Source organism: Eretmochelys imbricata, chromosome 10, assembly GCF_965152235.1.
Source record: "Eretmochelys imbricata isolate rEreImb1 chromosome 10, rEreImb1.hap1, whole genome shotgun sequence".
In the NCBI taxonomy this organism is placed as follows: Eukaryota; Metazoa; Chordata; order Testudines; family Cheloniidae; genus Eretmochelys; species Eretmochelys imbricata.
The window spans coordinates 32,875,046-32,899,585 of NC_135581.1; the positions used below are offsets into that span (position 1 = coordinate 32,875,046).

General features: G+C 46.6%; 1 protein-coding gene across 1 annotated transcript in view; it reads right to left on the reverse strand.

Moving 5' to 3' along the window:
- Nucleotides 1-12,004: 12,004 nt before the first annotated feature.
- The window catches only part of LOC144271194 (uncharacterized), a 37,515-nt gene continuing 24,979 nt past the window's right edge, over nt 12,005-24,540 (reverse strand). Inside the window, exon 3 of the mRNA XM_077828373.1 lies at nt 12,005-12,862. Within this exon, the coding sequence (XP_077684499.1) occupies nt 12,005-12,862 (858 nt within the window). The remainder of the gene's footprint in view (nt 12,863-24,540) is intronic.

The following is a 24,540-nucleotide window of genomic DNA, read 5'->3' on the forward strand; positions in this document are numbered from 1 at the left end:
ACTTTTCCACCTTGCAGTGTGAATGTCCAACAGATGAATATCCCTTTAACACAATACTCCCCTTTTCCTTCCACTGTACCCCAACTCTCAGTGGTTGCAAGTTCAGCAAATTCCCAGAATCCAAGGGTGAATTCATATGGGTTCACCTCCAACCCCTGAAGGGGGATAGTGGTCGGGCAATTCCTCCACTGCTCATTGTGTTCTGAGGTTCTATCACATAACCTATTTCTTAATGATTTCAGCCATGGGCAGCATGTATAATAGGCTGGGGAAGGAAGTGCCAAGGCCCCCTCCTGCTACTAGTTGACCCCAGCCCAGGCAGGCTGCTTCTCTTCTGGGAAGCCTGCTGGGGCTAGGCCTGGAGCTAGGGTGGCTGGGACTTCTTGGGATGGCTAGGGCCATGCCGCCCAGTGCTCCAGGGCTGGGAGGAGGGGAGACTGCACCACCTGCCCACTTGGCACTCCGGGGCTGGGGGGGAACCACCCGCTGCCCACCGGGCACTCTGGGGCTGGAGGCACTCGGGTGACCCGAGGCTGGGAGGAGGGGGCTAGCAGCCACCAGGTGGGTGGTGGGGAACCTCTGGGCTTCAGGTGCACAACGGGACGGGAGGGGTGGGCCAGGCTGGGGGCCAGCCTCCCCAAGCCCATGGTTCACTCACCCCCAATGAGGTCAGCTCTTATTGATTTCTCTGGGTAATGGGGAACCTCACGCTGCTTCCCTCTCTATATTGCCTTTCATCACAACACTGGTTTAAGCTTCATCCCCCTAAATCACTGATTTCAGCACCAGTGATTGGTAAGCAGAAACAAGGACTACAAATTGAGTCCAATCAACTCTGTCTTTAAACACTGGAGAAAAAAGATCAAAAGATATCTAGGACTCTTTAAACAGCAGCCACACACCACATAGGAATTTACTAAGGGCAGAGGATTCCACATCCCCATCCTCTCTGATGTGGCCTATAGGGCTGGCCTGCTTGCTTGCCTATACAGTAACTCCTTGCTTAACATTGTAGTTATGTTCCTGAAAAATGCTACTTTAAGCAAAATGATGTAAGCAAATCCAATTTCTCCATAAGAATGAATGTAAATGGGGCAGCGGGGGACGGTTAGGTTCCAGGGAATTTTTTTTCACCAGACAAAAGACTATATTTTATTATATACACAGTATGAGTTTTAAACAAACAATTTAATACTGTACACAGTAATGAAGATTGTGAAGCGTGGTTAAGGTGGTGGAGTCAGAGGGGTGGAAAAGGGTGGGATATTTCCCAGGGAATGCCTTACTGCTAAATGATGAACTAGCACTCGGCTGAGCCCTCAAGGGTTAACACATTGCTGTTAATGTAGCCTCACACTCTACAAGGCAGCATGAATGGAGGGAGGACACACAGCACGGCGGAGAGAGAGACAGAGACACGGTAGGTGTGAGAGAGAGAGACGCATTGCCCTTTTACGTACGCTGATCCCACTCTAAGTACACTGCCTTTTTAAGTAGATCAGCAAGTTTAGACAGCAGCTGCTGCCAGTAAGCTCCCACAGTCCTGAGCCCTGTTGTGTGTCGTCCCCCACACCGTTCTATGGAGATGGGGTACAGGAGCGGGGGGAGCAGGAGTGGAGGAAGGGGGACACCTAACATTAGCACCTTTTTCCTCCACCCATGCACAGCAAGCAGGAGGCTCCTGGGAGCAGCTCCAAGGCAGAGGGCAAGAGCAGCACAGGGCAATGCGAGGAGTGACAGCTGAACTGCCCAGCAATTGATAGCCTGCTGGGCAGCTGCCACACAGGGAACTTAGGGGAGCTAATAAGGGGGCTGCCCTTATCTCGTGCCAAGCCCCCACCAGCTAGCTCTAATGAGTTGCTCTTCCTGCAAGCAGTGGACAAAGCAGGTGGCTGCCCAAACAACGTTATAAGGGAGCATTGCACAACTTTAAACAAGCATTTCCTCTAACTGATCAGCAACGTAACAATGAAACAACCGGGACTATGTTAAGTGAGGGGTTACTATATATATCTCTTTTCTTATGTGTTTATTTGTTTTGTTATAATAGATTTATAAGTGTATATTAGAGCATTTTTGGTTGTAATGCAGTGGTTCTCAAACCTTTGTACGGGTGACCCCTTTCACATAGCAAGTCTCTGAGTGTGACCCCCCCCTTAAAAATTAAAAACACTTTTTTATATATTTAATACCATTATAAATGCTGGATGCAAAGCAGGGTTTGGGGTGGAGGCTGACAGCTCACAACCCCCTGAGGGGTCCCAACCCCCAGTTTGAGAACCCTTGCTGTAATGCAAGGAATCTACAGGCCACATCTTGTACGTTGAGCTAAGGCAAAGTTAGTGTACATATGTGTGGGACCTTTCACCTAGATAGGTGGCAATGAACTAAAGCCTAAGGTCCATATATGGCTGCAGCCTATAACATAGATAGATAAAGGATGCGTTGAAGCAGATTGGTATAAGCGGACTTCCTAAATTCATACCCTCTTTAAACTTAAGAGATAAACCACAAAGAACTTGGAAAGAACCAATTAGGCCAGAAACAACGGATGTGAGAATGAGCTAATGGCATTAATATGTATGCCTATGTCATCAATATCTACAAACAGACCAGCCTATGGAGTAAGTGTACCCCAACATTTGTGTGGGTGAAGAAACTAAGTTTGGACATAGAAGGTTCAAGCTCTGTAAGAGGGGTGACCCACCATGCCAAGGAGGCTTCTTTGTTCTTAGTTCTTTGTTTATTATCCTTTTGTCTATTAGCTGTTAGGTCTTAATTGTAAATTTTAAGTCAGTGAGTTAAATAAAAATAAGTTAGCTTCTTTATAGCTCTTAGCTCTTTAGCTTCTCCTAAACTCTGCACCTCCCACTCAAGAATTGAGGAACCTGGACCTGAACTCTCTTGGCATGCCAGAGGCGAGGCTGGTCTTTTGTCTCTTACCACCAGGTTATCAAGGAAGGGTGTGAGTATATTAATCAAAAGCTTTATACTATATAATATCACATGTATCTCAAACAATATTATTGTCTTTGTAACGCTGATTATTTTACCATTTGATTACTATTCCATTTATCTCAATAAAAGTCTTTAAGGCTACATTTGTCTCAGTGTGAGCTGAGGGTGCGGGCTCTGGGTTGTGGCTGGGGATGAGGGGTTTGGGATGTAGGAGTGGGCTCTGGGCTGGGGCTAAGGGATTTGGAGTGTGGAAGGGGGCTCAGCGCTGGGGCAGGAGGTTGCAGTGTGGGAGGGGGTACAGGCTCTGGCTGGGGATGTGGGCTCTGGGATGGGACTAGGGATGAGGGGTTTGGGGTGCAGGAGGGGGCTCCAGGATGCGGCAGGGAGTTGGAGTGCGGGAGGTGGTGCAGGGTGCAGGTGGGAGTTAGGGTGTGGGAGGGGGTTCTGACCTGGGGCAAAGGGTACGGACTTCAGCAGGGCAGCACTTACCTCAGGCAGCTCCCAGCTGGCGGTGCAGCAGGACTAAGGCAGGCTCCATGCTGCTCCCAGAAGCAGCTGGCATGTCTGGCCCCTAGGCAGAGGTGCCCCAACAGCTCTGTCCGGTGACCGCACCCACAGGTGCCAACCCCGCAGCTCCCATTGGCCACAGTTCCCAGCCAATGGGAGCTATAGAGCCAGTGCTGGGGGCAGAGGCAGCCTGCAGAGCTTCCCTAATCGCCCCTGCACCTAGGGGCCAGACATGCCAGCTGCTTCTGGGAGCTGCACAGAGCCAGGGTAGGCAGGGGGCCTGCCTGAGCCCCACTGCACCGCTGACCGGACTTTTAATGGGCCAGTCAGCGGTGCTGACTGGAGCCGCCAGGGTCCCTTTTCGACCAGGTGTTCTGGTCAAAAAACGGATGCCTGTCAACCCTTAATTAGGGCATGTTAAGTTCAGTTCTGGTGCTCTTTAGTCATACAGTAAGGATAACAACATTTCATTATCCCACATCTAAAACTAAAGTGAATTTTAACTGAAAACAGCCAAAATTGATCACTTTGGAAAAGCAGGACTGTCTGCTGATCCCCTAGAGAAAGTAGGTGTGTCTATGGAAATACAGGCTGCTCTTGAAGCCTTTTCCTCCAGTTCATTGTCATGCTCTCTGGAGTGGCTCATGACTGAGAGAACCAACCTCAGGGCAGACTCTCAAAGAGCAGGGCAGGCACTAAGGTGACCAGGTGTCTGGTTTTTGACCGGAACGCTCGGTCGAAAAGGGACCCTGGCGGCTCCGGTCAGCACCACTGACTGGGCCGTTAAAAGTCCGGTTGGGCAGTGTTGCGGGGCCTTCCACATTTCAAAAAGGATGTTGAAAAAGCATACAAGAGTTATCTGAGCTCTGGAAAACGTGCCATATAGTGAGAAACTAAAGAAGATAAATCTATTTAGTTTATCCAAGACAGGGTTAAGAGCTGACTGAATCACAGTCTATAAATACTTACATGGGAAAGAGATTTCTGATAGTAGATGGCTCTTTAATCTGTTATGTTCACAATATACAAATAGAGAAGCTGAAGTATTTTATGTTTTTATCCTTCTGGAAGGTTGCAACATAACACTACTTTATTTCTTAAGATCCAGAACTTTCACACACCAGAACTAAAAACAGGTTGCTCCCTAAGGCAAAGAGGCCCAACTCCCACCGCCTTGCTCTAGGTCAGCAGTTCTCAAACTGTGGGTTGGGACCCCAAAGTGGGTCATGACCCCATTTTAATGGGGTTGCCATGGCTGGCATTGGACTTGCTGGGCTTCGTCTTTGGCTCCCCGACCTGGGGTGGCAAGGCTCAGGTTTCGGTCTCCCTTCCTGGAGTCATGTAGTAATTTTTGTTGTCAGAAGGGTGTCAAGGTACAATGAAGTTTGAGAAACCCTGTTCTAGGTTGGCTCTTTGCAGACTCACTGCTGAAAGACCCAGATAGCATACTTCCCTAGAGGGCCACTGTGATGGGTTTGGTCACAGAGACCCCCTTGGGACTGCCACCTGATGTGCTGAAATTACCTCCAAGCCCATTTTCCCTGATGGCTTGGGACTCCAGAACCCTGCCTTGTTGAGCCAGACACGCTAGTCTGCTGCAACACAGACCCAGATCTGAACCACGTCCCCAAAGCTGCAGGCTTTAACTGAAAACCATTCAGCAGGTTACCTATCTCCTCTACCCAGACACCCAATTCCCAGTGGGATCCAAACCCCAAATAAATCCGTTTTACTCTGTATAAAGCTTATATAGGGTAAACTCATGAATTGTCCGCCCTCTATAACACAGAGAGAGAGATATGCACAGCTGTTTGCTCCCCCAGCTATTAATCACTTATTCTGGGTTTAATAATAAACAAAAGTGATTTTATTAAGTATAAAAAGAATTTAAGTGGTTTCAAGGAATAACAGACAGAACAAAGTAAGTTACCAAGAAAAATAAAACAAAACACACAAGTCTAAGCCTAATACATTTAAGAAACTGAATACAGGTAAATCTCACCCTCAGAGATGTTCCAATAAGCTTCTTTCACAGACTAGATTCCTTCCTAGTCTGGGCCCAATCCTTTTCCCTGGTACAGTTCTTGTTAGTTCCATCTCAGGTGGTAACTAGGGGATTTCTCATGACTGGCAGCCCGCTTTGTTCTGGTCCACCTCCTTTTATGGCTTTGGCACAAGGAGGGAATATTTTGTCTCTCTGGGTCCCCACCCCTCCTTCTAAATGGAAAAGTACCAGGTTTAAGATGGATTCCAATACCAAGTGACATGGGCACATGTCCTGTGAGACCCCAAGCCTCCATTCTTTCCAGCCTGACTCACATGAACACAGGAAGTCTTACAAATAAACAGAGCCATTTACAACCAATTGTCCTGGTTAATGGGAGCCATCAAGATTCTAAACCACCATTAATGGACCACATTTTGCATAATTACAACAGGACTTCAGAGTAGTACTTCATATTTCTAGCTTCAGACACAAGAATGATACATTCATACAAATAGGATGAACACATTCAGTAAATTATAAGCTTTGTAATGATACCTTAAAAGAGACCTTTTGCGTAAAGCATACTCCAGTTACAGCATATTCACACTCATAAGCATATTTCCATAAACATATGGAGTGCAACGTCACAGCCACTACTAACCTGGAAGCAGGACCAGGAAAATCCCTGAGAATTTAAAGTGATAGGTTATAATTTTAAGACAATTTTCAATACACCACACAATCTGTCAGAAAAAGGCTGAATGAGATCCATTCTGAAGCTGAAACTAGACAAATTCAGATTAGAAATAGGGTGCACATTTTTAACAAAGAGGTTAATTAGCTATTGGCATAACGTACCTAGGGACATGGTGGATTCTTTCTAAAACATCAGCTCTAGTTCAAACACAAATTATAAGTTTGATGCAAAGATTACTAGGTGAGGTTCTTTGGCCTGTGTTATACAAGAAGTCAGACTTAGATGATCATAATGCCCCTTCAGGCCTTGATTTATTAATATATGAAAACTACAGTCTAATGGTTAGAGATAGCCAAGCACAGTTTTGGCATGCTCATTCTGAGAGGCAGTGTGGCAAAGTGGAAATATTTGGGTCTGTCATAACAGAGACCTGTTTTTTATTCCCAGCTCTGCCTGAAGTGACATTGTGCAAGCTCTCAGTTATCATCACAAATGAAACAGTTACATAATAAGAAAAGGAGTACTTGTGGCACCTTAGAGACTAACCAATTTATTTGAGCATGAGCTTTCGTGAGCTACAGCTCACTTCATTGGATGCATACCGTGGAAACTGGTTAGTCTCTAAGGTGCCACAAGTACTCCTTTTCTTTTTGCGAATACAGACTAACACGGCTGTTACTCTGAAACCTAAAGTTACATAATAGTTGCCTATCCTCAAAACAGTTGTGAAATATGCAGATATATTAACAGAACAGCTGGGACTAGAACTCATGGTTTCCTAGCTTATAGCACATTCCATATAGCACATTCCATATAGGAGAAAGTCACCCCCATTCATATGGTATTTTATTCATAATGTGGGCCGGCGCAGCAGAACTCAAAGGGGACCTTTAAATCACCACTGGAGCTCCATGGTAGCTGTAGCTGCGGAAGCGGGTGGGAGCCCCAGGGCTCTGGCAGCAATTTAAAGGGCCAGGGGCTCCGGCTGCTGCCAGGAGCCCAGGGCCCTTTTAAATTGCCCACCTGGGGAAGCTGCCGCCTGCTGGTACGGTTGGCTGTGTGCCGGTACACCAGACCGGACCGGCTTACTTTCCCCTCTGAAGGCAATACTTATATACTGTCTGTCATTGACAATATGGCAGCATTTATTGGGAGGAAATCTGAGCATCTGTGTACAGGAATAGCACCCGCTTCCACCAAAACTGAAAATCAATCAATAATTCAGAAATAGGCTTGGAATACTGGCAAAGTTGAAATTTATAACAGATGACCAAAAATCTGGAAATTCAAAGCCATTGAAACAAAAGGGATTGAGATCTTCATTTGATAAATCCTACCAAGATCCCTGATGCATTTAGTTTTGACTCCTGCTTTACTGACAGGATTGAGTTTACAGTGAATGGATGAATTATGATTACTGCTTGTTTATAAGAAATCATTTATGTCAGCTACAGACCTGTATTTTCAATTTACTTCTTTTTACAAGGCATTTAATACCTGAAATTGAATCTGCCATACACGAAACTTTGTGACTTATGAGCCTCTAAAATGTTTCTGTGGCTTTTACAGTGCAGCAGTAGTTCTTCAGCCAGACAGCTCTATACTCTTGCAGCAATTATGATAGTGCATCTCAAGAAACAAATGTGCTGTAGAGGGCCAGGTCCTTCCAGGAAGTAATGACTCGCAGGACAGCCAGAGTCTCCAAGCATGGCAACTCAGACCTCCAGGAGGCTAGTGCCCAGTAATAAGCCAGTGCAACCCAGGAGGCAAGACAAGCCAGTTGCTATAATATCCACTCAGTCAGCTCTGACTGCCTCATTTGGAGCTTTGCTTCCAGCATGCAGAGATTTAACCCATTAGTTTACAGGTGATTTCCTAGTTTGATAATTTGCATCATAGATGGCTTTCAAAATATTGTTATAAACTGAAATAAAAAAATAAAAATAAAACACCTCCCCAAGACTAGGAGCTGGGTAGAGGTGAAGAGACATATTAGGTGTATGTGACACTTTTGGGGTAAATCACTACCACCCATTCACAGCAGGAGGGAGCCTTGTCTGTGCCCACCAGGGGAAACTCTCCCTAACCACTGGCTGCTGGAAACACAACTGCTCTGTGGCCCCCACTCTCTCCCTCTGGAGACTACCAATTAGCACACTCCACCTTGCTATACTTGAGTGCCCCATCCATTGTCTTCTGGACATCTGCTGTCTCCGAGGAAGCCATGCACTCCAGTTTAGTGGCTTCACTTCAGTTCAGCATTCTCATTGGCACAAGGCACTCAGACATAGCTACAGTAAAACCAAACTGATGTTTATTTAACAAAGGTTGAGTTAAGGATTCAACTAAGGCAAGTTAAAGGATTTGGAAACATAAGGTTACAGGTTAAAAAAATATAAAACTTCCTGCCTAGGGAGGTTGTGGAAGCTCCTTCACTGGAGGTTTTCAAAAGGAGGCTGGACAGCCGTCTGTCTTGGATGGTATAGACACAACAAATCCTGCATCTTGGCAGGGGATTAGACTAGGTGACCCTTGAAGTTCCTTCTAACCCTATTGTTCTATGAACCTACAGCCTATACCTATTAAGTTATTTTCCTGTCTAATAAGGTATTTCTCACCCAATGGTCAGTCCTTACAGCACTTGTGTAGTCCAAAGAGCTGGGATTCACTTTTCATGAGACACTCCCACTGGCTGAATATCACCTCTGTGATGGATACCATCTTGTGCCCTTTCCTCTTCTCTTACACAGTTACAGACTATTGTCTCTTATAGCAGGGGGTTCCTTAGTCAGAGACTTTTCTTGCGGCTCTTTTGTCTTTGTAAATGCGCAAGCCTACATCTGAACCAGACAGCAAACACGGGACTCGGGCTGGCTCCACGTCAATTGTTTTCAGTGTTGACGGAGTCAACACTCAGACTCCCTGCCTCAGATGACAAGTTTCACTTCCAACAGTTTTGGAACATCATATTCTGCATGTTACATAACTCTAAAACTATTTTCCTGTACAAACATCTCACAATAACCATAACAATCAGCTAGTTCTTAGCTTTTGGCAGAGACCAAACATAACCCCCTTTGGTGAAATATTAAGAAGATGGTGAGACACAGGGGTAATATACCTGCCTGGGTATGTCTGTGTTACAGGTTAGATACCACTTCATCTGCATAGATGGTTTGGTTGGAGAGTAGCACTGGATACAGTTTGTAGGTTATGGAGCAGCTTCACAGCTGCAGCAGAATTAAGGTTGAAATACCATTTCTGTTCAAAGGTAATTTTTTTTAAATGTTCCACATGCATGGTCAAAAAGGCCTGAAAATCACTATGCCAGTAAGTGGATCAGGACAGAATTTATGGTGCACTTTTGGGCAATGGGTAGCTGTAGTAGATAAGCTAGACACTTGGACCTAGATTCTTCACTCTACCTGAATTGCACTTGGACGGAATGAAAAGAGGGGACCATGGAACCATTTGTAGCTCCCTGATTTGGGGCCACATGGCAAATTAGGGCTGCCCAGGGCAAAGAGAAAAGAATGGTAACTTACTCTACAGCAACTGTGCTTGTTCAAGATATGTCATCTACATGTATTCCCTTCTGGTGACTCACAAGCAGTGACCTCCCATTCCAGAGATGGGTGCTCGGAGTCTATTGAAACAACCATTGTAAGACAGCTCTACCAAAGAGGACCCAGCCCACGCATACTAGAGCTATCATTACCATAATGTGATTTGCACAGAGGGCCAACCCAAAGGAAACCCAGAGAGGAAGTCAGGGTGTGATGCTGCAAGGGATCCTTGTCACTCATACCCACCTTTGTGGCCACTTCCTTGGCTCTGCGAGGGCCAGTGCAAGCCAGCGCTTTCTCCTGACTCCCTCTCTGGGTCTTCTGTGGTTTGGCTCTCTGGCCAAGTCACATACCCTGGATGGGGAGTGAACTGTTAACTACATGTTCAACTTGAAGTTCACAAACAATGTACATACACCTCTACACAGATATAAATACAAATTAAGCAGAGCACACATTCCTTTGTTTGAGACAGACCTGTTTGCCAGCCTCAGTTTGGAACGTGTTAATAACACCATACAGTGGAATCTTATAACTTCAATTAGCAGACAATATTCAGATGATCACAAGTGGTCTGTCATTGGTGCTTGAGTTTTATGGACCCAGAACCTCCAACGGGGGGCCTTTGAGAGAAAACAGGCCAGTGGAGTATGCTTTGGGGGGGGGAGGGGGGGAGGGGGGTTAATCCAGAGAAAGGGACAGAACAGGAAATTGAGGGATTCCAAAAAGTACTACAAGACAAAATCCGGACATCTGATGGGAGCCAAAAGCCTGAGATGGAGTCTGGCCAGAACATCTGAAAACAAGCTCTGGCTGTTCAGTTTAAACAAAGAAAATTTGCTAAATTCTTAAAGATAAATGGAAGCCACAGAGAGAAGAATAGTGCTGAAGACACTCCAGAAAGAAGAAGACAGGGTACGCTGTCTCCAGCTGAAGTGTCCACATGACCAGTCTCTCAGGAAGGAGCCATGCCAGTTCTAAGACCCTGTATACAATAAGGAAATTTGCACCGGTGTCACTATGTCTATGTTACCAGACTGAGCTGCTCTGATGACAGCCCCAATTTGTGCTGTGCAGCACATCTACAGTTATTATATTGATGCAATTTCTTTAATACAGCCAGAACCTGAATGATCCCTTGTGTTTCCACGTACCCGATTCCTGGTGTTCACAAGCATTTGTAAATGGGCTGGATATAGTGATTTATGCTAACCCTATTTTGGGATCTTTTTGACATACTTCTTGACAGTGAGAAAATTTCCAGGCAACTGGAGGAGACATGGATTTTTAAGCAATTTAAAAAATAATGAAGATGATGTTTTTTGAAACGAGAATTAAACTCATAGGCTGTAGCATTTCCAGATGCAGCAGTAACCACACTCAGAGGAAAAACTAAAAGAATCCTTAATCCCATAACTCTGTTAATATTCCAAGTTAGTAACAGGTACAAGAGAATCCCAAAAAATAAGCTGTTTTTTTAAACTGTAAACTCTTCCAGACAGGAACCATGTAATCCTGTTCGTGCAGCACCTAATACAATGTGGCCATGACTGTCATTGGGGCCTATGGGCACTACTGTAATATAGATATTAACTAGTACAATCTCCCTGTGATGTAGGTGATTAATATTATCTCAGTTTTACAGACAGGAAAACCTAGGTACAGCAAGATGAAGTGAGCTAAGGTCACAGAAAAAAAATCAATGACAGAGTTGGAAGTAGAACCCAAGAGCCCTGACTCTCCACCTCCTTCTCTAAACCACTAGAAAACAATCCCTAGCAGAGCCAGAAATAAAACAGCCCTACTCCTATCCCACTCATCTTGATATTACATAGCAATGAGTCCTGAAATACACCAAAAGCCCCATTTGACAGTGAAAAATCTCACTATAAATTGTCTAAAGCCCATCCTGGGCATAGGGGAAAGGGCAATTTTATCTTTTCTCTTAAATGTATGTTTATTGACAACCTTCACAACATGACTTCTCTCCAATTATACCACCAGCTTCCCTTTTATCTCCAAATGCTCCATCCTCCTGCTGCCCACAGCACCTCCTGGTCTCCAGCTCTGGCTCCCACCATACATTCCTCTCTACACCTCAGGCCCCTATATGACTCATCTCTCTACACCAACATTTCCTCTTTGTTTAACTTGACCATCCTCAGCAAGGCGTTTTTCATTCTCTGTGAAAAGAGAAGAGCCTTATGGACTCAAAGCAAGAAACATGCCTGGCTACTATCCATTGGGAGACTCTGGAGGGATATCTGACATGAAGCTTTCAGCCCATTTTTAGGGTTTCCCTCCCATGTGGATTCTCTGATGTCGAATGAGGGCAGAGCTCACAGTGAAGCCCTTTCCACAGTCGACACATTCATAGGGTCTCTCCCCAGTGTGGATTCTCTGATGCTGAATAAGATGCGCGCTCTGACGGAAGCTTTCACCACACTCAGTACACTCATAGGGTTTCTGTCCTGTGTGGATTCTCTGATGTCGGAGAAGGGCTGATCTCCAAAGGAAGCCTTTCCCACAGTCAGCACATTCATAGGGCTTTTCCCCTGTATGAACTCTCCGGTGCTGTATCAGGTGTGAGCTCACTGTGAAGCTTTTCCCACACTCAGCACACTCATAAGGTCTTTCCCCCGTGTGAAATCTCTGATGCTGAATGAGGGCAGAGCTCACACTGAAGCTCTTCCCACACTCGGAACACTCATAGGGTCTCTCACCCGTATGAATTCTCTGATGCTGAATGAGGTGCGAGCGCTGCCGGAAGCTTTCCCCACACTCGGCGCATTCATAAGGTTTCTCTCCAGTATGGGTTCTCTGATGTTGAGTAAGGGCTGAGCTCACACTGAAGCTCTTCCCACAGTCACCACATTTGTAGGGTCTCTCACCCGTGTGGACTCTCTGGTGCAGGATAAGCTGTGAGTTCCCAATGAAGCTCTTGCCACACTCACCACATTTATAGGGTTTTTCTCCTGTGTGGATTATCTGATGCCGAATGAGTTTTGAGCTCATACTGAAGCTTTTCCCACACTCGGTACATTCATAGGGTCTCTCCCCCGTGTGCTTTGTCTTATGCTGAATAAGATGTGAGCGCTGCCGGAAGCTTTCCCCACACTCAGCACATCCAAAGGGTTTCTCTCCAGTGTGAATCCTTTGATGCTGTCTGAGGTTTGATCTCAGCCGGAAACTTTTCCCACAGTCATCACATATTATTGATTTCCCCATTTTGGGATTTCCTAGGTGGATAATGTCTGGCAGTTTCCTAAAACCTATTTCACATGCAGTTGATTTACCTCGTCTCTTTCCTGGAGGAGTTCTTTGGTGCCTTTCTGATCTGCGCTGACCCTCACAAGCTTTATCCTGCTCAGGACACTGGGAAATATTCCTTTGGGATGCTCCTGATAACGTGCCATGTGGTTCCATTGACTCATGACTGTCCTGGTGTGGATTCTCCTCCTCATTCTCATTCACAATCCCATCACCTGTTAGAATAAAATGAGAATCTAGAGAAGAGTGACTGGAGAAAAAGGAAACCTTGGGAAAGGGAATATCATATTTCCATATGAACACATTGTACCTACTGTTTTTTTACAGGTGACCCATAAGATAGTAAAAGAATGGTGAAAAGAACCTTCTGAATAAACAGCACAGCAGAAAAGCACCAGTAACGAATTTTAGAGGAAATGTTATAAATTAAGTTATATTCTTTAAAGGGAGAATTGATTTTTTTAAAATTTAGTCAATTAAAAGAAATCAAGTTGACCACAGCTCCTGGGAGACCCAATCAGGGACCCACTCCCTAGACACTGTACAAACAACTAATAAGTAGAGTCCCTGTCCCAGAGTGCTCACAGTCTAGCTTGAAATATGGTTTCAGGACTAGAAGCGTTCCAGGTTTCAAACAGGACTAAATCATAAACTGAGAGCAGATTCTTCCCCCAAAGAGGGGGAGAGGCCCTATTCTCCCTCCACATTCCATCTGAACTCTCAGCAGAACAACAAGTGAGGTCACAGACGCCCACCTGAAGTTAATCAGTATGGCTGGGAAGCCCTCAGAGATATCTGTCTTGAGAACATGATGAGTATTGATTACAATAATGGGACAAAATGGTGCCAGCTCACAGCATTTTTGGAGGAATTCCAGAGTTTTATTCTACTCACTGACAGTTCTCCAGACAGTTGAGCTTATTCCTCACCTGCACAGGTGCCACTCAGCATCTCCTTTTCCTCGTAGTCCAGAAGATCAGGAACCCATGGCTCTTCCTCTCGTTCTATGAGGGAGATTATATCTGGTTTTTTAACTGGAAATTCTGCTCAGGGTAGGAAAAATGAGCAAGATCAAGGTTTGTCACATCTTGCTACAAAAAACCCTGGCCCTCTCTTTGCTGGGGGGACATTTCATCTTCATGGAAAGGAAATAGCTCCTGGGAAAGTTAGATGTGCTGTTAAGTGTGTTGTGCCACTTGTAGGGGATTCAGAGATCTCCACACCATGGGGGACTATGGCAGAGTATGACTGTGCCATTTGCACATCTCTAACCCAGCCGGTTAGAGACCAGGGCCTGCTAGAGAACAGAACCAGCCCCAAGAGTGGAGGAACAGCCATTCTATGTGTGTGACTGACCAGTGACAGGTTAATGTCACAGTTTTTTCCCCCTTGGAAGCCCTGGGCAGAGGGAGATTGGCAGTTGTGTGGTATCTCTGATCCTCCTTCCCAAATGGAGGAGATAGGGGAATACAGTCTCTTCCCACAAGCTTTCGGAGCTATCAGGAGTGAATACATAACAGGGAGCATGCCACCAGGCATTTGCTGATGGTGGTGACCCCCTATCTAGACCACAGGGCTGCTGAAGAGAAGGAACAATGTCCTGTTCTATGCTAGCACTGCCTGCTCCCACTCACTTGTCCATAGAATCACAGAATATCAGGGTTGGAAGGGACCTCAGGAGGTCATCTAGTCCAACCCCCTGCTCAAAGCAGGACCGATCCCCAACTAAATCATCCCAGCCAGGGCTTTATCAAGCCTGACCTTAAAAACCTCTAAGGAAGGAGATTCCACCACCTCCCTAGGTAACGCATTCCAGTGCTTCACCACCCTCCTAGTGAAAAAGTTTTTCCTAATATCCAACCTAAACCTCCCCCCACTGCAACTTGAGACCATGACTCCTTGTTCTGTCATCTGCTAGCACTGAGAACAGCCTAGCTCCATCCCCTTTGGAACCCCCTTTCAGGTAGTTGAAAGCAGCTATCAAATCCCCCCTCATTCTTCTCTTCTGCAGACTAAATAATCGCAGTTCCTTCAGCCTCTCCTCATATGTCATGTGCTCCAGCCCCCTAATAATTTTTGTTGCCCTCCACTGGACTCTTTCCAAATCCTCCTTGTAGTGTGGGGCCCAAAATTGGACCCAGTACTCCAGAGGAGGCCTCACCAATGCCGAATAGAGGGGAATGATAATGTCCCTCAATCTGCTGGCAATGCTCCTACCTATACAGCCCAAAATGCCATTAGCCTTCTTGGCGACAAAGGCACACTGTTGACTCATATCCAGCTTTTCGTCCACTGTATTCCCTAGGTCATTTTCTGCAGAACTGCTGCCTAGCCACTCGGTCCCTAGTCTGTAGCTGTGCATGGGATTCTTCCATCCTAAGTGCAGGACTCTGCACTTGTCCTTGTTGAACCTCATCAGATTTCTTTTGGCCCAATCCTCTAATTTGTCTAGGGCCCTCTGTATCCTATTCCTACCCTCCAGCGTATCTACCACTCCTCCCAGTTTAGTGTCATCTGCAAACTTGCTGAGGGTGCAATCCAGGTGATTCTCCAGATCATTAATGAAGATATTGAACAAAACCGGCCCCAGGACCGACCCTTGGGGCACTCCGCTTGATACCGGCTGCCAACTAGACACGGAACCATTGATCACTACCTGCTGAGCCTGATGTTCTAGCCAGCTTTCTATCCACCTTACAGTCCATTCATCCATCCCATACTTCTTTAACATGCTGGAAAGAATACTGTGAGAGACCATATCAAAAGCTTTGTTAAAGTAAAGGAATAACAGGTCCACTACTTTCCCCTCATCCACAGAGCCAGTTCTCATCACAGAAGGCAATTAGGTTAGCCAGGCATGACTTGCCCTTGGTGAATCCATGCTGACTTTCCTGATCACGTTCTTCTCCTCAAAGTGCTTCAAAATTGATTCCTTGAAGACCTGCTCCATGATTTTTCCAGGGACTGAGCTGAGGCTGACTGGCCTGTAGTTCCCCGGACCCTCCTTCTTCCCTTTTTTAAAGATGGGCGCTACATTAGCCTTTTTCCAGTCATCCGGGACCTCCCCCAATCGTCATGAGTTTTCAAAGATAATGACCAATGGCTCTGCAATCACATCCGCCAACTCCTTTAGCACTGTTGGATGCAGTGCATCCGGCCCCATGGACTTGTGCTCATCTAGCTTTTCTAAATAGTCCTGAACCACTTCTTTCTCCACAGAGGGCTGGTCACCTCCTCCCCATACTGTGCTGCCCAGTGCAGTAGTCTGAGAGCTGACCTTGTTTGTGAAGACAGAGGCAAAAAAAGCATTGAGTACATTAGCTTTTTCCACATCCTCTGTCACTAGGTTGCCTCCCCCATTCAGTAAGGGGCTCAGACTTTCCCTGACCTGAAGGAAAGAGGCCAACTCCTGTTCTCCCCACTCTTACTCTACTCTTCCATGGAGACCAGGGAAAACTATCTCTGCCACTTCCATGTGGATGGGACTGCTGGGAACGACCTCAGGGCCCCTGTGGGAGACATTCCACTAGCCAAAGAAGAAAGTAGGTTGGCGTGTGACTGGGGGGTCTGAATAGTAAGGTGACTAATGTGTGAGAGATATGGGCCTGAGGGGTAGAATGGCAGGATGACTGGTGTGTAAGTGGCTAGGTCTGTATGTGACAGCGTGGATGATGTATGATTTGTGTGGGGTAGACTGGAATGGGGGGGGTCATGACCTAAGAGTGGCAATTTGGGACATCTGAATGAGAAACTGGGCTGAGTGAGGAAGGTGAGGAAACTGTTGGTGGGGAGGTGAAGAGAGTATTAAAGGATGAAGAGTGGGGTAAAATATTAAGAGAGAAGAGGGGGAAAGGGAGGAGAAAGCATGATTCAGGAAAGGCAAGGGGGACTGAGAGAGAAGGAAATAAGCAGGGAGAGGGATAGAGCATAAAATGAGAGTGGGAAGAAAAAGAAAGAAAGAAAGAAAGAAAGAAAGAAACATACATACATACAGGAAAGGGAAAAAAGAAAGAAAAACTCCAAAGAAGAGACAAACACAAATTACTCAGTTATTTTTGGGCTGCTTGAAAGATATTGCGTAGACTGTTTCTACCTTCCAGGAACCAGAGAAGAACGCAGAGCTAAAGTCACCCTGGGAACACCAGAGACCACAAAGCTCCTACTAAACATGGACAAATAAATCCTTCACCACTGATAGCAGAATCTGGTCATTCTCCTGCTCAAAGTCTTTGCAGAGGGCCCCTCCCACCTTAAAGGTCCCTCTCTGCCTAGGTTAAACACATAGCTGCTTCCTCAAGCGTCACTGGCATGCATCACTCCCTTTTTTTGGTCCTGAAAGAAAGAGACTTTGGGAGGACTAGAATAGATAGAAGAACAGAGAGACACTACTGAAGCAAACTTCACCATCACAGCTGCTACCCCCCACCACCTCTTGGGATGCTGAGTTTTTGTCATCCCAAGAGATTTCCTGACTAGACCAGGCTAGCATGGAATCATAGAATCATAGAATATCAGGGTTGGAAGGAACCTCAGGAGGTCATCTAGTTCAACCCCCTGCTCAAAAGCAGGACCCATCCCCAATTAAATCATCCCAGCCAGGGCTTTGTCAAGCCTGACCTTAAAAACTTCTAAGGAAGGAGATTCCACCACCTCCCTAGGCAACACATTCCAGTGTTTCACCACCCTCCTAGTGAAAAAGTTTTTCCTAATATCCAACCTAAACCTCCCCCACTGCAACTTGAGACCATTACTCCTTGTCCTGTCCTCTTCTACCACTGAGAATAGTCTAGAACCAACCTCTTTGGAACCACCTCTCAGGTAGTTGAAAGCAGCTATCAAATCCCCCCTCATTCTTCTCTTCTGCAGACTAAATAATCGCAGTTCCCTTAGCCTCTCCTCATAAGTCATGTGTTCCAGACCCCTAATCATTTTTGTTGCCCTTCGCTGGACTCTCTCCAATTTATCCACATTCTTCTTGTAGTGTGGGGCCCAAAACTGGACACAGTACTCCAGATGAGGCCTCACCAATGTCGAATAGAGGGGGACGATCACGTCCCTCGATCTGCTCGCTATGCCCCTACTTATACATCCCAAAATGCCATTGGCCTTCTTGGCAACAAGGGCACACTGCTGACTCATATCCAGCTTCTCGTCCACTGTCACCCCTAGGTCCTTTCCCGCAGAACTGCTGCCTAGCCATTCGGTCCCTAGTCTGTAGCGGTGCATTGGGTTCTTCCGTCCTAAGTGCAGGACCCTGCACTTATCCTTATTGAATCTCATCAGATTTCTTTTGGCCCAATCCTCCAGTTTGTCTAGGTCCCTCTGTATCCTATCCCTGCCCTCCAGCGTATCTACCACTCCTCCCAGTTTAGTATCATCCGCAAATTTGCTGAGAGTGCAATCCACACCATCCTCCAGATCATTTATGAAGATATTGAACAAAACCGGCCCCAGGACCAACCCCTGGGGTACTCCACTTGACACCGGCTGCCAACTAGACATGGAGCCATTGATCACTACCCGTTGAGCCCGACAATCTAGCCAACTTTCTACCCACCTTATAGTGCATTCATCCAGCCCGTACTTCTTTAACTTGCTGACAAGAATACTGTGGGAGACCGTGTCAAAAGCTTTGCTAAAGTCAAGAAACAATACATCCACTGCTTTCCCTTCATCCACAGAACCAGTAATCTCATCACAGAAGGTGATTAGATTAGTCAGGCATGACCTTCCCTTGGTGAATCCATGCTGACTGTTCCTGATCACTTTCCTCTCATGTAAGTGCTTCAGGATTGATTCTTTGAGGACCTGCTCCATGATTTTTCCGGGGACTGAAGTGAGGCTGACTGGCCTGTAGTTCCCAGGATCCTCCTTCTTCCCTTTTTTAAAGATTGGCACTACATTAGCCTTTTTCCAGTCATCCGGGACTTCCCCCGTTCGCCACGAGTTTTCAAAGATAATGGCCAATGGCTCTGCAATCACAGCCGCCAGTTCCTTTAGCACTCTCGGATGCAACTCATCCGGCCCCATGGACTTGTGCACGTTCAGCTTTTCTAAATAGTCCCTAACCACCTCTTTCTCCACAGACGGCTGGCCATCTATTCCCCATGTTGTGATGCCCAGCGCAGTAGTCTGGGAGCTGACCTTGTTAGTGAAGACAGAGGCAAAAAAAGCATTGAGTACATTAGCTTTTTCCACATCCTCTGTCACTAGGTTGCCTCCCTCATTCAGTAAGGGGCCCACACTTTCCTTGGCTTTCTTCTTGTTGCCAACATACCTGAAGAAACCCTTCTTGTTACTCTTAACATCTCTCGCTAGCTGCAGCTCCAGGTGCGATTTGGCCCTCCTGATTTCATTCCTACATGCCCGAGCAATATTTTTATACTCTTCCCTGGTCATATGTGCAAACTTCCACTTCTTGTAAGCTTGTTTTTTATGTTTAAAATCCGCTAGGATTTCACCGTTAAGCCAAGCTGGTCGCCTGCCATATTTACTATTCTTTCGACACATCGGGATGGTTTGTCCCTGTAACCTCAACAGGGATTCCTTGAAATACAGCCAGCTCTCCTGGACTCCTTTCCCCTTCATGTTAGTCCCCCAGGGGATCCTACCCATCCGTTCCCTGAGGGAGTCGAAGTCTGCTTTCCTGAAGTCCAGGGTCCGTACCCTGCTGCTTACCTTTCTTCCCTGTGTCAGGATCCTGAACTCAACCAACTCATGGTCACTGCCTCCCAGATTCCCATCCACTTTTGCTTCCCCTACTAATTCTTCCCGGTTTGTGAGCAGCAGGTCAAGAAAAGCTCCCCCCCAGTTGGCTCCTCTAGCACTTGCACCAGGAAATTGTCCCTTACGCTTTCCAAAAACTTCCTGGATTGTCTATGCACCGCTGTATTGCTCTCCCAGCAGATATCAGGAAAATTAAAGTCACCCATGAGAATCAGGGCGTGCGATCTCGCAGTTTCTGCGAGCTGCCGGAAGAAAGCCTCATCCACCTCATCCCCCTGGTCCGGTGGTCTATAGCAGACTCCCACCACTACATCACTCTTGTTGCTCACACTTTTAAACTTAATCCAGAGAGACTCAGGTTTTTCTGCAGTTTCGTACCGGAGCTCTGAGCAGTCATACTGCTCCCTTACATACAATGCTACTTCCCCACCTTTTCTGCCCTGCCTGAACAGTTTATAACCATCCATGACAGTACTCCAGTCATGTGAGTTATCCCACCAAGTTTCTGTTATTCCAATCACGTCATAATTCCTTGACATCACCAGGACCTCCAGTTCTCCCTGCTTGTTTCCAAGGCTTTGTGCATTCGTATACAAGCACTTGAGATAACCTGCTGATCACCCCTCATTCTCAGTATGAGGCAGGAGCCCTCCCTTCACAGACATTCCTGCCTGTGCTTCCTCCCGTAGCAAGAGGGATACAAATGACATCACCCTCCCTACCAGCTCTAGCTGAATCCAAAATACCACCTGAGATGAAATGGGATGGGTCTTTAACACAATAGCTCCAGCCCACCTCAACTAACTTCCTGTCTTTTCCCCAAAGGATAGTTATTACCACCTTTGATACTATCTAAGAGATTGTCAACAAGGGGGTTTTGCCTTTAAAACTCTCTCCAGCTAGAGAGAAAGGGAAGAAGAAATGTTGTTAAAATGAAAGCCTTACTTAATACTTTACATTTCAACACTTTAACTGTTTTTCCTTTTCTATATCTTTAATAAAAGGTTAAAATGGTGCATTTGCCATGGTACTAACCAGGCTGAGGTCTCTGTATACCAAACTTCAGATCTTCTTACTGTTTAGTGACTGGGTTATCTTAGCCCGTATATTCCATCTAAATTAATATAACAGGTAATCTGGAGTGACACACAGGAAGCTATTCTACAACCTGTCAGGGTGATAAAGGGTTTTGGTCCATTTTAAAGCTAAATTCTCCTCAGGCTTTCCTTGGGCACAGATATTCTAAACTCTGATATTGAAAACCACTTGGTCCCTTTACTACAGTCCAGACCCAGCATCTTCCCCGGAACTAAATGAACCAAGACATTTGTGTAACCTCCCTTTAACAGACTGAACAAATTTCTGTAGAGGAGCAGAATAAAACGCTACACTTTGGAGAGCTTCCCTGACAATGTCCCTAAGAGCAGTGCATTTCCTCTGCTGTATGGTTACTAGACAGAGATAGGGCACTGCCTTTTTACTCTTGTTCCTCTCAATTTGCACAGTGATGATGCAGTAACAGGACTGGGTAGCACTGGGAGCTCATCACCTCTCATTATTTTTCCTGTCTCTTTCAGTCCCTCTTCCTTTCTATCTCCTCCCACTCTGCTGGGAGATTTGGTGACTTCCATTTCCGGGTGCATAGGCGCTCCCCTACCTGGATTGGCTCCTGCATGTGCTAACAGGACCAAGAACCTGTGTGTGAGTGTCAGTGAAGTCAGCAGATCTGAGCGGTACAGTCACACATGGAGCAGACATGGGGGGTGGAAGGGGCCATAGGCGGCAATTTATATTGGCCCGTGGTGCCTTGGCATCAGCAATATTCAGAGCCCAGAGGCCCAGCTCCACCAATATTTGGGGCTGGGTGTCCCCCGACCCCGCCCACCTGCCACCACCTCACACCTCGCCTCCTACAAGTGTCCCCTGGCCTCCCCTTGCTGCCCCCACCCACCGGAGCAGAGTGTCCCCGCCTCTGCTGTGCAGTTCCATGCTGCCTCCCTGCAGCAACTGCTGCCGCAGGGTCCTACTGCCCCCCTTGCCCTCCCGACTGCCAGGGAAGACTGACTGTGAGCCTGCCCTTCCACCTCAGACCCTTCCCTTTTCCGGCGGGACCCTTCACCAGCACAGGGGCCCCCCCGCCCGCAGTCATTGCTCCTGCCCCATGCTGAGCAAGGAGGCAGCCTCATTGCTCACTTCCAGTGAGGCTACAATCAGGGGCAACAGCAGGGGAGGAGGCGCACGCAGCACCCCCCTACACCCACCATGGGGGAGGCGAGGGAGATTCCTGGACCTGAGAGAGGCCCTAGGAGCACATGCAGTGACAGTGGTGGGGATGAATGTGCTGCTGAGGGGGTGGGAAAGGGGGGCTCCTCCCCCAGAGTTCACTGCTGCCAGCAGGGAAAGGGCTGGGGGAGTCCTCCTCTCTGGGCCCTGTCCCAGAGCAGCCTGCCTGCACCCTAAACTCATCCCCAGCCCTGCCCCACCCCAGAGCCCACACCCCCAGCCAGAGCTTTAACCCCCACACACACACCCTCAACCCTCTACCCTAGCCCTGAGCCCCTCCACCACCCCAAACACCTTATCCCCAGTCCTAGCCAGAGCCCTCATCCCCCTGCACTCCAACCCCCTGCCTTAGCCCTGAGCCTCTCCAACACCACAAACCCCTCATCTCCAGTCCCAGCCAGCACCCTCATCCCCCCACACCCTAACCCTCTGCCCGAGCCCTGAGCCCCTCCAGCACCCCAGACACCTTATCTCCAGTCCCAGTCAGAGCCCTCATCCCCCTGCACTCCAACCCTCTGCCCCAGCCCTGAGCCTCTCTAACACCCCAAACCCGCCAACCCCAGACAGAGCCCTCACCCCCTACACCCCTACTCTCACCCTGAGCCCCTCCTACACCCCAAACTCCTCATCTGCAGCCATACCCCACAGCCCTCACCGCCCCTCCCTCTGCACCCTCTCCGAGAGTCTGCACCCTGCACCCCAATCCCCTGCCCCAGCATAGGGCCTGCACCCCAGACCTCCTCCCCCATCCAAACTCCCTCCCAGAGCCTTAGGCAGGTGGGGGGTGGAGTTTGGGCAGGGGCGGGTTCTGGGCACCACCAAAAATTATATAAACCTGCCACCCCTGGAAGGCACAGATTTACAATCACGTTCCCCAAGTTCTCTCGGTTACCTGGAGTCTTCGCTCCGAAAGAAGCTAGTTACAGTCTGAAACTATCCCCCACCTTGCTTGGAACAGAAAAATCTTACCATGCAAAACAGGAAGAGAAGAAAGTGAACCGCAGCTACCGTGCTCGGGCTCCTGGTAAAAAATAAGGCAGCAGCGGCAGTCTCAGCAGAGGGAGCACTAGCCCTTGTCACGTGACAGTGGTAATGCTAAGGAACCAGGAATTGTCATGTGACAATAGCAGCAACTCACAGAATCCCTTTTTCCCAGAGCTGAACAAGGGATTTGTCTAGATGCAACCACTGGCTCATTTTGATGTTCTTTAAATGTTAAATAATAGGCAAAGGCATAACAACTCTCTGCTCTGAACAAGACTAAACTAGTGCCAACAAAGAGAACGATTTTATTGTATGGAAATGAGAAACCGCTAGGTTTGATGGGTTCATTCAACAAAACAGTGACAAAGGAGTGCACTGGCCACAGAATCAATGAGTTCTGTAAAAAGAAAAGGAGTACTTGTGGCATCTTAGAGACTAACAAATTTATTTGAGCATAAGCTTTCGTGAGCTACAGCTCACTTCATCGGATGCAATGAGTTCTGTGTCACTCAAGTATCACATAAAGAAAAGGAGTACTAGTGGCACCTTAGAGACTAACCAATTTATTTGAGCATAAGCTTTCGTGAGCTACAGCTCACTTCATTGGATGCATTCAGTGGTATTGAATGCATCCGATGAAGTGAGCTGTAGTCCACTGAATGCATCCGATGAAGTGAGCTGTAGCTCACGAAAGCTTATGCTCAAATAAATTGGTTAGTCTCTAAGGTGCCACAAGTACTCCTTTTCTTTTTGCGGATACAGACTAACACGGCTGCTACTCTGAAACCTGTCAAGTATCACATGTACACTTATTTGCTTCTACACTAAAATTAAAAATGTTGTAAATACAACGGTTGTCCAAAATTCTGATAACAATAAAATACAATATTTGTAGACTATTAGAGGACAAGACTATTTTATGGCTTTAGTAAAACAAAGGATTTCCAAGTTAATTTACATAGAGATACATCAGATCTCTAAATCAGGAATACCTGAGCATTCTTATTCATGTCAGAAAATGTAACTGCCCAAGAAATTAAGATAACTGGGAAGGTCAGAAAGAGAAAGAACTTTCCTATTAATATCTCCAAAAGAAGTAATCCCCAGAAGACAAACCAAAGATACAGTATGCCATACATTAGCCGAATGTTGCAATTCAATGAGAATGCCATATTAGACCAACTCTGGACAGGATATTAATATGACGATAATGGAGTTGCATTCTTCTCAAAACTGGACAACGTTAAGAGTTACCATCTGTCAGAACTATACCCTAGCTGCATCTACTCACATTGGCCTCTGATTCTATCAAAAATTGTCATTTGGAATACTATTGGCTGCAGAAACATTGCAAGATATTTGGAGACAAATAATGAGTCCTCTGAATAATGTGCTGAAATACAATGATGACATTCTTGTTTTTGCAAAAAGACATGATGAAAAGCTCAGGAGTGGCTCCTTGTTTTCTCCTTTCTCCTCACCAAACTAAGGCTACAAGCAATCTGGACAAAGACTTGTGAAAACAGAATAAACTTATAAAATAATGTATTGTTTTCCTATTT